Source organism: Myxine glutinosa, chromosome 8, assembly GCF_964187855.1.
Source record: "Myxine glutinosa chromosome 8, kmMyxGlut1.1, whole genome shotgun sequence".
Lineage (NCBI taxonomy): Eukaryota > Metazoa > Chordata > Myxini > Myxiniformes > Myxinidae > Myxine > Myxine glutinosa.
The window spans coordinates 149,330,281-149,344,484 of NC_136268.1; the positions used below are offsets into that span (position 1 = coordinate 149,330,281).

The following is a 14,204-nucleotide window of genomic DNA, read 5'->3' on the forward strand; positions in this document are numbered from 1 at the left end:
TCTTGTATACAAAAAAAAAAAAAAAAAAAATTGAAAACCATTGTCTTTATATTTGTGATATAACTGTATTACATAATACATGATATTGCAAGTCCTTTGAAGTTATAGGTATGGGTTTATAAAGCAAGAAAGCAGCCTTGTTAGTATCAGATTGAACTATAAGTCCTATACACAGGATCTACTAGGTCTATACCGTTCAGGAATATGCTTTTAGAAATCTTCATCACTGTCTTGAGTGTCATTTTCGCAAAGGTGGCTACGCAAATGTAAACATTAATTTTTGGATTCCTCATGCTCTGAATATTCCAAAAATGTATAGTTTTGCTAATCTCCAAAAATGTTGAACGAAAAAACATGGTGAACCTGACTAGTGTCTCTCCGACCCAGAACCCGGCACCTGACCCCTTCCAATCCCGGAACCCCCTCCCATCCCGGAACCTGGCGTCCCCACACCGGAACCTCCTCCCCAACCCCCTACGCTCTGGAACCCGGCGCCTCTCCGACCCAGAACCCGGCACCCCCTCCCATCCCGGAACCTGGTGTCCCCACACCGGAACCTCCTCCCCAACCCCATACGCTCCGGAACCCGGCGCTTCTCCGACCTGGCCCCCCTGCATTCCGGAACCCCCTCCCATCCCGGAACCTGGCGTCCCCACACCGGAACCTCCTCCCCAACCCCCTACGCTCCGGAACCCGGCGCCTCTCCGACCCAGAACCCGGCACCTGATCCCTTCCAATCCCGGAACCCCCTCCCATCCCGGAACCTGGCGTCCCCACACCGGAACCTCCTCCCCAACCCCCTACGCTCCGGAACCCGGCGCCTCTCCACCCAGAACCCGGCACCTGACCCCCTCCAATCCCGGAACCCCCTCCCATCCCGGAACCTGGCGTCCCCACACCGGAACCTCCTCCCCAACCCCCTACGCTCCGGAACCCGGCGCCTCTCCGACCTGGCCCCCCTGCATTCCGGAACCCAGCACTTCTCAGCCACGGAACCCCGGCATACCCTCCGGCCTCAGAACCCGGCACCCATGGGAAATACCCCCGTTTTAACCCCCGTCATGAGAAATTCGTTCAGGGAATGTGTAGCAGGGTTGCAGACTTGCAGCACTCATTCTTTATAATACTTACTCACATTATTGACCATTCTAGACATCTATTCCGTCGTGTGGGCAATCCATCCATCCATCACTTTAGACGTCATCAATCACTGGTTTTCAGCCCTAAATCACGAGATGTTGGCAGCAGCCCCATTCGAAACCGAGTGGCATCCTTTTTGTTTTTTGGAGGTAAAACAATACCATTCCAGAAATGCACACTTTGTGATTTAATAAATAAAATAAAACCTCTAAATTTACAAATTCATGATTTTATTTAAATTGATAAACGTTATGGTTTCCGAACATATTTTACATCAGTTCAGTTGATGTTTTGAAAACAGAAAAACGCAGCTCAGGTGCTTAATACCTTTAACTCACATTTATTTTCAATGATGTTTGAACTTACTCACAGTAGCTGAGACTATAAATCTGTAGGTTTACCAATAAGAAATTATATTTCTATAAATCCCGAAAACGACAAATTTATTGATTGAGCAGAGGTTTCTATAAGGTATATAATTATCATTTGTATATTTGTAGATATTCGTGGTCGTAGTTTGTTTAAATACTTGCCGATGGATAAATAGGCAAGAAGAAGAAGGTTTCGTTATTATTGTTGGTGCACCGCTATTGGTCAGAGCTTGACTAGCCTTCCTAAGCCCCGCCCCTTCAGATGAGCACCGTCTTGAGACAGCAGAAGGCGACACGGACGGCGAGCGGATGGATCAGACGTTTATAAATCCGATCTGCGAACCCTCGAACGTTACAAGGCAACCTTTGGGGTAAGCCTCCGGGTAAACATGTGTGGGGGGAAATTCCTGAACTATGTTTGCAAATCGAACGTGACCATGAAACGGTTATTTCAAACTCAAAAGATTGCGATTCCATGTTTATGTCGGTTGCACCTGTCCAATGGCATTGCGCACCTTTTCATTCCCCCGAATCATGACGTCTTTAGGCGTCGACGTCTTGTGTTTGAATAAACGGACAGGTATATACATTTGCCGCGCATTATATCAATGGGGAGCACATTTCCATGGTGCGCAGGGAGCAGTGATTTGCCCATGATGCTGCACAACTTACTTTACTCATAATACACATTGAAGTGGAATTTTGCTGGAGGTAAATTTAATACTTTGAATAGGACAACGTAAAGATAAGCTACACAGGTAGCTTGCGTTAATAGAGTGGTTTGTAAGTGCATTTTTGGGCATGAGGAGCAAATGCGAGTGTGATGATCATGCGTGAGGAGTGGATGTGAGTGTGATCATGTGTGAGCAGTGGATGTGAGTGTGATGATCATGCGTGAGGAGTGGATGCGAGTGTGATGATCATGTGTGAGCAGTGGATGTGAGTGTGATGATCATGTGTGAGCAGTGGATGTGAGTGTGATGATCATGTGTGAGCAGTGGATGTGAGTGTGATGATCATGCGTGAGGAGTGGATGTGAGTGTGATGATCATGCGTGAGGAGTGGATGTGAGTGTGATGATCATGTATGAGCAGTGGATGTGAGTGTGATGATCATGCGTGAGGAGTGGATGTGAGTGTGATGATCATGTGTGAGCAGTGGATGTGAGTGTGACGATCATGCGTGAGCAGTGGATGTGAGTGTGATGATCATGCGTGAGGAGTGGATGTGAGTGTGATGATCATGTGTCAGTAGTGTATGCGAGTGTGATGATCATGCGTGAGTAGTGTATGTGAGTGTGATGATCATGCATGAGTAGTGTATGCCAGTGTGATGATCATGCTTGAGTAGTGTATGCGAGTGTGATGATCATGCGTGAGTAGTGTATGCGAGTGTGATGATCATGCCTGAGTAGTGTATGCGAGTGTGATGATCATGCATGAGTAGTGTATGCGAGTGTGATGATCATGCATGAGTAGTGTATGCCAGTGTGATGATCATGCGTGAGTAGTGTATGCGAGTGTGATGATCATGCGTGAGTAGTGTATGCGAGTGTGATGATCATGCGTGAGTAGTGTATGCGAGTGTGATGATCATGCATGAGTAGTGTATGCGAGTGTGATGATCATGCGTGAGTAGTGTATGTGAGTGTGATGATTATACATGAGGAGGTTTGCAAGTGCATTTTCGGGCATGAGGAGCAAATGCGAGTGTGATGATCACGTGTGAGGAGTGTATGCGAGTGTGAGGAGTGTATGCGAGTGTGATGATCACGTGTGAGGAGTGTATGCGAGTGTGATGATCACGTGTGAGGAGTGTATGCGAGTGTGATGATCATGCGTGAGTAGTGTATGTGAGTGTGATGATCATGCATGAGTAGTGTATGCGAGTGTGATGATCATGCATGAGTAGTGTATGCAAGTGTGATGATCATGCGTGAGTAGTGTATGTGAGTGTGATGATCATGCGTGAGTAGTGTATGTGAGTGTGATGATCATGCATGAGTATTGTATGCGAGTGTGATGATCATGCGTGAGTAGTGTATGCGAGTGTGATGATCATGCGTGAGTAGTGTATGTGAGTGTGATGATCATGCGTGAGTAGTGTATGCGAGTGTGATGATCATGCGTGAGTAGTGTATGTGAGTGTGATGATCATGCGTGAGTAGTGTATGTGAGTATGATGATCATGCGTGAGTCGTGCATTTGAGTGTGATGATCATGCGCGAGTAGTGTATGTGAGTGTGATGATCATGCATGAGTAGTGTATGTGAGTGTGATGATCATGCATGAGTAGTGTATGTGAGTGTGATGATCATGCGTGAGTAGTGCATAATTTGAGTGTGATGATTATACATGAGGAGGTTTGCAAGTGCATTTTTAGGCATGAGGAGCAAATGCGAGTGTGATGATCATGCGTGAGGAGTGGATGTGAGTGTGATGATCATGCGTGAGTAGTGTATGTGAGTATGATGATCATGCATGAGTAGTGCATTTGAGTGTGATGATTATACATGAGGAGGTTTGCAAGTGCATTTTTAGGCATGAGGAGCAAATGCGAGTGTGATGATCATGCACAAAGACTGAATATGAGTGAGATCATCATTTGAGTGTAATGATCATACATGAGTAGCAAATAAGGGTGCGATGATTGTGCATGCAGAGTGAGTAACAGCATGATGATTATGCAAGAGGAGCGAATGTGAGTGTGATGATCATGTACTCGGAAAGAATGTGTGTGTGCACGAGGAGCGAGTGAGAATGTGAATGTGCACGATTTCATGCACGAGGAGCGAGTGAGAATGTGAGTGTGCATGAGTTCATGCACGAGGAGCGAGTGAGAATGTGAATGTGCACGAGTTCATGCACGAGGAGCGAGTGAGAATGTGAGTGTGCACGAGTTCATGCACGAGGAACGAGTGAGAATGTGAGTGTGCACGAGGAACAAATGTGAAAGCCATAATCGTGTATGAGGAGCAGATGCATGTGTGATGATCGTGCACGTGGCGCGATCGCGAGTTTGATCAGTGTGAGAGGAGCGATCGCGAGTGTGATGATCACTGCGTGAGAGGCGATCGCGATTATGATGATCAGTGTGCGAGGAGTGATTGTAAGTACGATTATCTGTGCGTGAGGAGCAATCGTGAGTGCAATTAATAAGTGTGCAAGGAGTGATCAGTGATTGAGGAGTGATTCCGGGTGCAATGATCACTATGCACGGAGTGAGCAATCATGAGTACAATTATCAGTGCATGAGGAACTATCATGAGTCTGATGATCAGTGCTTGAGGAGCTATCATGAGTGTCATTATCATTGCATGAGGAGTGATCATGAAAACGTATGATGAGTGCACGAGGAGCTATCGTGGGTACGATGATTGTACGAGGAGCTATCGTGAATATGTTGATTAGTGCATGTGGAGCTATCGTGAATATTTTCATCAGTGCACGAGGAGCTATCGTGAAGATGTTGATCAGTGCATCAGGAGCTATCGTGAATATTTTCATCAGTGCACGAGGAGCTATCGTGAATATGTTGATTAGTGCACGAGGAGCTATCGTGAATATGTTGATTAGTGCACGAGGAGCTATCGTGAATATGTTGATTAGTGCACGAGGAGCTATCGTGAATATGTTGATCAGTGCATGAGGAGCTATCGTGAATATGTTGATTAGTGCACGAGGAGCTATCGTGAATATTTTGATCAGTGCAGGAGGAGCTATCATGAATATTTTGATTAGTGCACGAGGAGCTATCGTGAATATGTTGATTAGTGCACGAGGAGCTATCGTGAATATGTTGATTAGTGCACGAGGAGCTATCATGAATATGTTGATTAGTGCACGAGGAGCTATCATGAATATTTTGATCAGTGCACGAGGAGCTATCGTGAATATGTTGATTAGTGCACGAGGAGCTATCGTGAATATGTTGATTAGTGCACGAGGAGCTATCGTGAATATGTTGATTAGTGCACGAGGAGCTATCGTGAATATTTTGATCAGTACACGAGGAGCTATCGTGAATATGTTGATTAGTGCATGAGGAGCTATCGTGAATATGTTGATCAGTGCACGAGGAGCTATCGTGAATATGTTGATTAGTGCATGAGGAGCTATCGTGAATATGTTGATTAGTGCACGAGGAGCTATCGTGAATATGTTGATCAGTGCACGAGGAGCTATCGTGAATATTTTGATCAGTGCACGAGGAGCTATCGTGAATATGTTGATCAGTGCACGAGGAGCTATCGTGAATATGTTGATTAGTGCACGAGGAGCTATCGTGAATATGTTGATTAGTGCACGAGGAGCTATCGTGAATATGTTGATCAGTGCACGAGGAGATATCGTGAATATGTTGATCAGTGCACGAGGAGCTATCGTGAATATGTTGATTAGTGCATGAGGAGCTATCGTGAATATGTTGATTAGTGCACGAGGAGCTATCGTGAATATGTTGATTAGTGCATGAGGAGCTATCGTGAATATGTTGATTAGTGCACGAGGAGCTATCGTGAATATGTTGATTAGTGCACGAGGAGCTATCGTGAATATTTTGATCAGTGCACGAGGAGCTATCATGAATATGTTGATTAGTGCACGAGGAGCTATCGTGAATATTTTGATCAGTGCACGAGGAGCTATCATGAATATGTTGATTAGTGCACGAGGAGCTATCGTGAATATGTTGATTAGTGCACGAGGAGCTATCGTGAATATGTTGATTAGTGCACGAGGAGCTATCGTGAATATTTTGATCAGTGCACGAGGAGCTATCATGAATATGTTGATTAGTGCACGAGGAGCTATCGTGAATATTTTGATCAGTGCACGAGGAGCTATCGTGAATATGTTGATTAGTGCATGAGGAGCTATCGTGAATATGTTGATCAGTGCACGAGGAGCTATCGTGAATATGTTGATTAGTGCATGAGGAGCTATCGTGAATATGTTGATTAGTGCACGAGGAGCTATCGTGAATATGTTGATTAGTGCACGAGGAGCTATGGTGAATATGTTGATCAGTGCACGAGGAGCTATCGTGAATATGTTGATTAGTGCACGAGGAGCTATCGTGAATATGTTGATTAGTGCACGAGGAGATATCGTGAATATGTTGATCAGTGCACGAGGAGCTATCGTGAATATTTTGATCAGTGCACGAGGAGCTATCGTGAATATGTTGATCAGTGCACGAGGAGCTATCGTGAATATGTTGATTAGTGCATGAGGAGCTATCGTGAATATGTTGATCAGTGCACGAGGAGCTATCACAAGTGCGATGCTTCAATACAGAGCTCTAAAATAACGGTTGTGATGAACTCTCATCCCTGCAGTTTGACGACTCATTACAGAAGTCTTCTGGCTTTGCCGTGCTGCTGACTGCACATCCGAAGGAGATGCACACCTTCATCTAAATATACGCTGTTTCACCACGAGCAGATTATACACCTATCCCCTCAAGTGAAAATTGCCACACTTGACAGCACTTCAAGCTTTTGACGTGTCATCACCAACTGGACGATGGAAGTTTCATGGCGAATTGTGGTGCTGTTGCTGCTCACATTGTTGGTTATCCAGTACACGGCCATCCGCACACTGCACCTGGCTCCAAATCTCAATTACGCTCAGAGCACAAGCTGTGTACCTCGCTCAACAGAAAATCTCAACGACTCAAGTCGGGTCACCTTGAGTGCGTCGACGACCGGTGGTCAAAAACACATTGTCGTCTTTGCTGTTACAAGAAGCGGATCGTCCTTCTTGGGGCAGTTGTTAAACCACCAATCAGATGCTTTTTACCTATTCGAGCCTCTCTACCATGTCCAGAAAATCTTGCTCAACTCTAGCATCAGACTCCGCCGCACAATAAGCCGGCGTGCTTTGGTAGGAGCATTCATTGACCTTTTGCGTAATCTCTTCTTTTGTGACGTGCAATTCCTCAGAAACTATGACGCAGTGAAAGTGGATAGATTAACTCTTTTCAGACGAGCTGCCAGCAGAGCACTGTGCATCCCACCTGTCTGCACTGCTGTCCCACAGACAGAGACTTATGAAGAGGAATCGTGCTCAAAATATTGCGGTGCAAACCTCAATCTAACTCTCGCTCAGCAAGTTTGCCGAAAGACGTCCAACATCGTGATCAAAATTGTGCGTATGCCGGAAATTGGTGACCTGAGGACGCTGGCCGTAGACCCTCGCTTAGACCTTCGAATCATCCACCTGGTCCGGGATCCACGAGCAATCATTGCATCGCGTATGAAAGCGTTCGGCGAGAGTTTCCGTTCTTGGAAAGTGTGGAAGGCAGTGGGACGGATGCCCTATAATCTGGACAAATCAGTTGTGACCACTGTATGTTATGACCTTCTCAGCTCAATCAGCACTGTGATGAGCACACCTGAATGGCTTAAAGGCAAGTACATGCTTGTGCGTCATGAAGACCTCTCCCTTAATCCCATAGAGAAGGCGAAGGAAATTTACAAATTCGTCGGAATTCCCATGGAAAATGAGGTGAAAAAATGGATATTGAAAAATACCAAAGATGTAAAGCACAATAACAGCAATATATATGCCACAGTCCGCAATTCAGCCACCATCGTTGACCATTGGAGATCGCAACTTTCCTTCGACATGGTGCAGCTCATCCAGACACTTTGCAGCAACACCATGGTGCACCTGGGTTACAAGTTCACAAAAACCCCTGCAGAGCTCAGGAACCTGTCCATTAGCATGCTTGAAGAAAACTTCTCTATTCTGCATTTATAATATTGCTGACATGATTGTGAACTTTTGTGAAACACTGTATATAATGATATATCTGTTATATCATTATATCTGCGGGCAAGGGGGTTAACAAGGAGAGATGCAGAAAATAGGGCAAAATGGAAAAGATTGTCATGGGGACCGCAAGGCTAACCCCCGCTCTAGCAGGGAAAATGGCCTTTAAAATGCATGTTGTTTTTGTTTGTTTGGGAGATTCATTGAGAAAATTCATTATGTGATTCTTCACCATTGGGAGATGGGGCCAAAACAATACATAGCAGGATATCTCAAAAAGCTATGGATGGATTTGGACGAAACTTGGTAGAGAGGCTGTTTATGTGACAAGACCAAATCGATTCGATTTTGGGGAAGATCTGAATATGGATTCGGTTACGATAGTTGATACTTGAGCCTGGCGTTCACTTAGCGGTTAGGGTGCCGGCTGGGGATCCTAGGATCCTGGGTTCGAATCCCGGTCGATCGCTGAATTAACGCCAGGGGGGTTGACTCAGCCTGTTCATCCTTCCGAGGTCGGCAAATTGAGTACCAGCTTGCTGGGATGAATGATCACGGTGTGCACCCCGATTTAGAATAGGTACACCGTATCCCTGCGCATCGTAAGAGCGTGACCAAGGGCTGGCATCACGAAGGGCATCCGGCCATAAAAACATTGCCTCAAACAGGGAACCATGATTGTCATGGGGCCCGCAAGGCTAACCCCCGCTCCAGCAGGGAAAAATGGCCTTAAAACTTCATATTCATACGATTTTTTATTTTTTTTTAATTTTTTTAGGGATTCTTCACCATTGAGAGATCGGGTGAAAAGTGATATATAGTGTGATATTTAAAAAACGTTGTGGACGAGTTATGACTAAACTTGTTTGACGAATTGGTTGGGTGACGAGAACAAGCCAATTAGATTTGGTTCAGCTCCGAATCCAGATCCGGTCTATCAGTGGATACAAAACATAAACTGTTCAGTCTGACGGAAGTATGCTCTCTACCAAGCGCCGTTCTAGTTCAAAGTGCTCTTTTGAGACAATATAGAATGTATATGCTTCATCTATTGTTATATATAGATAGATGATAAAGATACAGAAGGATAAAGTGGGAGAAGGAGAGAGGACAATATAGAGGGAGAGATGCAGAGATAAGAGTGTGAGAGAGATTGTTAAAGCTGGGTCACGATTATTATTTTGAGAAGGTGATTTTTACATTAATTCCATCCACAAAGCCAAACTTTTCCAATACAGCATTTTTCCTGAAATATTCGAACACTCTCATTATTAACATATAAGAATTTAATTTAAACCATGTCTTGCTGAAACGACACCATTGATAATGGGGGATAACACCACCATAGTCATTACCAATTTTACCTTTTCTGGATTTATATACTGCCAATTTTGCGACAGCGAGAAAGAAATTAAGAACAAGTCCAGAGTACCTACAGGAGGAGCTAAAAGGTACAACAAAATATAAACATGTGTGACATAAGTGAAGGAGAAAGACAATTGGTGAAAAAAAAACAAGACCGAAAGGCTAACAGCGGCGTAGCAGGACTTGTAAAATATTATAAACCACAAACACACATGATTATGTTTTTAAACAGTCGCTAATGCTTCTTATGACATTAAACAAAGAAATTTGGAGGAATCCAGAGATCCGTCAGGTAAGTTTACTTACACAACTGATCGAAGATCTACTGTAATCTATATACCTCAGAAGGGTTGGATACGTATCGTTTTGTTGGAAGAGACGTAACGCCGATGCTTTCGATATTTCATGGTCATTTTAACAATCGGTTTGTTTGCGTTTCACACTGAATGAAAAACATAAAGGTAGAGCATGGCGATTGTGATGTATAACAGGTTCGATGACATGTTCAGCCTGAACGGCATATAAATCAAAATGGCGGTGTGTGGAGAGTCGGCTGCTGTACCGCCGTAATGACATCAGACGTAATCACATCTCCCTGCCATGTGACCAGACCCTCAGCTCTGATTGGTATACGTTTGAGGGGACATACATACATAATACATACATACATATATACATACAGATGGACAAACACTGTTCTAGATGGCTTTGCCCTATAGGCTAACCCATAGAAAAAACCTGGGCCACATTATTTCCAGAGTGTTGGTGCTGCCGAGGACAGTTTCTTGGCAAGGGTTATACTAGGTTGTTTGCCTTTGCCTTCCCAGCGTTGTTATGTCTGTGCTCGATTCTCATAAATGTTGAGCATCAAGCAAGGAAGCAATGCAGCACTTACTGTTTTTTAAATAAAGGTGTATGACTCGGCACCACCATTTGGTCCCTCCCAGACTTCCCATACTCAGATTGGACATGGTAACCATTACGCCACTGGGCCTGGTGTATAGAAAAAAAGAGGAGCTAATCTTTGCATCACATTTATACGCATGAAAGAGTTCTTCTCTCCGCTCATAAAAAGGATGTCACTGCCAGATAACTACTCCCAAATGGTATACAAAGGCATTTTAAGGGAGGGCCCAATGCCCGAACCCCTTCTGCATATCTGCCAAATGGCCATATGTGGAAAAGATTTGTATTTTATTTATATATATTGTAAAGATTTATTTATATATTGGACCAGAGTGGGACACAGGAGATCCCAGCCCAAGTCGCTCTGACATAAATGCCACTCGCATCACTCCAGCCAGAAATAATATTTGTCTCGAGAAAGTTTATAAATTCCTGCTTTAGTGATGAGGTGAAAAGGGACACTGCATTAATTATTTAACTGTCATTGAAAGGAGTACTTTTGTTTTTAATTTTTTTGTATACAGAATCGAGGCTCGTGTAAGAGCTAACACATTGAACATGAAAACATGCACAGACACATAAAACATACAATGAAGGTAGCGGGAGACAAGAGGGGGAGATAGAGGGAAGCACACAAGCACAACAGTAGAGAACAGGGACATCGGTAGATCTGTGGAAGGGGGAGGGGGGCTGGGGAGGAGGGATGGGTACACGGTATAAAGCAAATGAACACTACTAGGAATTTCAGGAAAGAAGTTGGGGATTGAAAGAGGCGGATTTGGGGTGTTTTAAAGGGGGTAGAAAAGATCAAGGTTTTGGATGGTGGAAGACAAGAGATGGTGGTGATGGTCCAGGTTTTAAAGACCTGGAGGGAGGAGAGGGATTGAAGAGAGTGTGGGAGTATGTTCCAGAGATGGGAGTAAAGAGGAATGAAAGAGTGAAGGTGAGCAGAGTCTTGATTTTGGCAGTTTAACCATAAGAGGGATGCAGGCAGATCTTGTGCGTCCTGCAGGAATATTTGGGGGACAGACACAGAACAGGGGGAGGAAGGCCGGAGAGGAGTCGGTAGAAAACAGAAAGACCACCAACCTGCCTGCGGTGAGAGAGAGAAAGATAAAAAGTAATTGATTTCAAAACAAGACCGATAGTCTAACAACGTCGTAGCCGGACTTGTTTGATACTTTAGTTGAAGAGTAAAGTATGACCTGGGTGGGGATACCAGTTAGCAAATTATGTAAGTATTAAAAATTTTTTGACTTCAGGCATGGACATCCGGTTCGTGAATGACTTGGGTAAAAAAAACGCGGAAAAGAGAATAGTCAGGGAGGGAAACAGGAGAATTAGAAACATCATGTGAGAGCAACATTTCAGTAAACAAGAAGGGAGAGATTTGAAATGTGAGAATGGAGTTGTCGAATATTGGCTGGAACACACCTTGAGGGAAGGGAAGGAGACGAGGAGCAGGTGAGATTTGGCATATGGTGGGGGAAGGCGACACATTGTTGGGGTAAGTAGGGGTCGAGGGAGCAGGGGACATGCAGCAGGGAGAAGTGGAGCGGGACGCGTGGCGAGGGAGTGGGACCGCGACGCTATTCATCAATGTGTGTGCTCTCCCTTGGATGGACGGTAAACTGGACGCCGCGTCTGTCAGCTTTAGTTGGTGGATGTTAAAGATGCTACGGTGTCCTTCCTGAAGATAGGCGAGCTATCTCCGGCACGCTGGCTGAATTCCAAATTCCTGCTCTAACCTAAATGGGGCATTCCTGCAGCCGTGCACTGCATACAAAATGATGATTCCATCTTAAGATTACCAAGATGGACTGAGATATCTAACCCCGTCTCTTTTGCAGATGTTATGTGGAAGAGAAGGTCATGGTATTGATGAGATTTTGTTTATGAGGTATACCATAAGGCTGCACCTTTGCTCCAGTTCACCTGGCTGGAGGAGGCTACAGAAAAATCATTTAAACACTGAGCCAATGCAGAGAAACGAACCAGACTCCTAATTATGACACGAATGTCATCAGAATATGAAACTTCTTAATATGAGAGATATGCGCCGTCTAATAGATGGCAAAAGTGGCTCAAGGGCAAGAGCATAAAGAAGGCCGCAGAAGGTACAACCTTGATGAACACCCTTTTGGGATGGGTAAGGGGAGGGGGCACAAACAATTGGTAACTTTTATTCTACATTAAGTATCGCGAGCACCACTTTTAAATATGAAATGACATTTTCTCTCGAACCCATACCCTTACAACCAGAAAATAAATACCTGCACAATAAAAAGCTTCTTTTTAACTCACCTGGAACATCGTCCCTGAGAGTTTATGGGATGGCGCGTCATCAGGCCATAAACACTTGCAACTTCTTCTCCGAAACTGCAGATGGGATTATGACCAAATGTGGCACAAATTATTTGTTTTTTTTGTATACAAGGTCGAGGCTCGTGTAAGAGCTAACGATCACAAAAAGACAAACTGACACGTAAAACATATGATAAAGGGAGCGGAAGAACAAGATGGAGAGCAGAGACATCGGGAGATCTGTGGGAGGGAGAGGGCTTGGGGGGAGAAGGCATGGGAAGGGGGTGGGGGGTGGGAGAGGTAAAAAAAAAAACACATGGACACTGCTGGGACTTCCACGAAAGAAGTCGGAATTTCAAAAAAGTGGATCTGGGGTGAATTAACGGGGGGTAGAAAAGATCAAGGTTTTGGATGGGGGAAGATAAGAGATGGTGGTTGCAACTTGCAACTTGTTATGTTGCAACTCAGGTTTGTTCAAGGCATTAAAAAATATTTAAAACAATCGGGGTCTAAGGGGGTCTACCAGGGGTCAAAAATTGGGTCCAGGTTTTACCCCCCAAAATTGGAATTAGCTTTTTCCTCTGAAACTACATTCACTATTTCGATGAAACTTGACCACAACTTTCATCACCCGTGATGTACCAAAGTTTGTTCACGGCATTAAGAAAATCTGGGTCTATGGAGGATCTATGAGGGGTTATAGGTTTAACCTACAGAAACTACTTCTCAGAAACTACACTACACTATTTCGATGAAACCTGACCACAACCTTCATCACTTGTGATGGGTTTAACGAGGGTAGAAAAGATCATGGTTTTCGATGGGGGATGATCTGAGATGGTGGTGAGCACCTGTATTGAAGACATGGAGGGAGGATGAGGTTGAAGACAGGGAGGAAGTTGGTTCCACAGGCTGGAAAAAAGAGAAACAAATGAGTGGAGTTGAAGCAGTGATTCTGGATTTTGGGAGTTTCACCAGCAGGAAGTTCATGGTGCACCACGTGTGCTCTGCAGGAACCTAGGCGGTTCAAAGGACATATTACAAGTGTTTTGCCCAGCTTGTGATTTTGTTAAGGTCTGAAGAGAGGGAAGAGGCTGCAGTCTGCCTGTCTGAAGGATGATGGATGTCACGGCAGAGGGTGGAGTCATCAGCAAATAGATAAAGAGGATTTTCCAGAGAGTCAGAGAGATCATTGATGCAGATCAGGAATAGGACTGGGCCCAGAACACTGCCTTTGGGCACTTCATCCTTGACATGGAGAAGAGATGAAATAATTCCGTTGAGTGCCACACATTAGCTTCGAGAGTACAGGAAGTCAGAAAGCCATGTGTGGAGTTGGTCA

General features: G+C 44.6%; 2 protein-coding genes across 4 annotated transcripts in view; one reads left to right on the forward strand and one right to left on the reverse strand.

The window, feature by feature from the left end:
• LOC137433010 (uncharacterized) overlaps nucleotides 1–14,204 on the reverse strand; it is a 585,711-nt gene that overhangs the window by 51,858 nt on the left and 519,649 nt on the right. The gene's annotated exons all lie outside the window — the stretch shown is intronic.
• On the forward strand, nucleotides 1,783–10,580 carry CHST1 (carbohydrate sulfotransferase 1). Its single transcript, XM_068123855.2, has 2 exons — nucleotides 1,783–1,882; nucleotides 6,850–10,580. Exon 2 carries the CDS (start codon nucleotides 7,037–7,039, stop codon nucleotides 8,273–8,275), a length of 1,239 nt encoding a protein of 412 aa, XP_067979956.2. The 5' UTR covers nucleotides 1,783–1,882; nucleotides 6,850–7,036; the 3' UTR covers nucleotides 8,276–10,580.

Bases quoted from the DNA above. Each gene is read 5' to 3' on its own strand.
- CHST1 (XM_068123855.2), top strand. From the start codon at position 7,037: ATGGAAGTTTCATGGCGAATTGTGGTGCTGTTGCTGCTCACATTGTTG.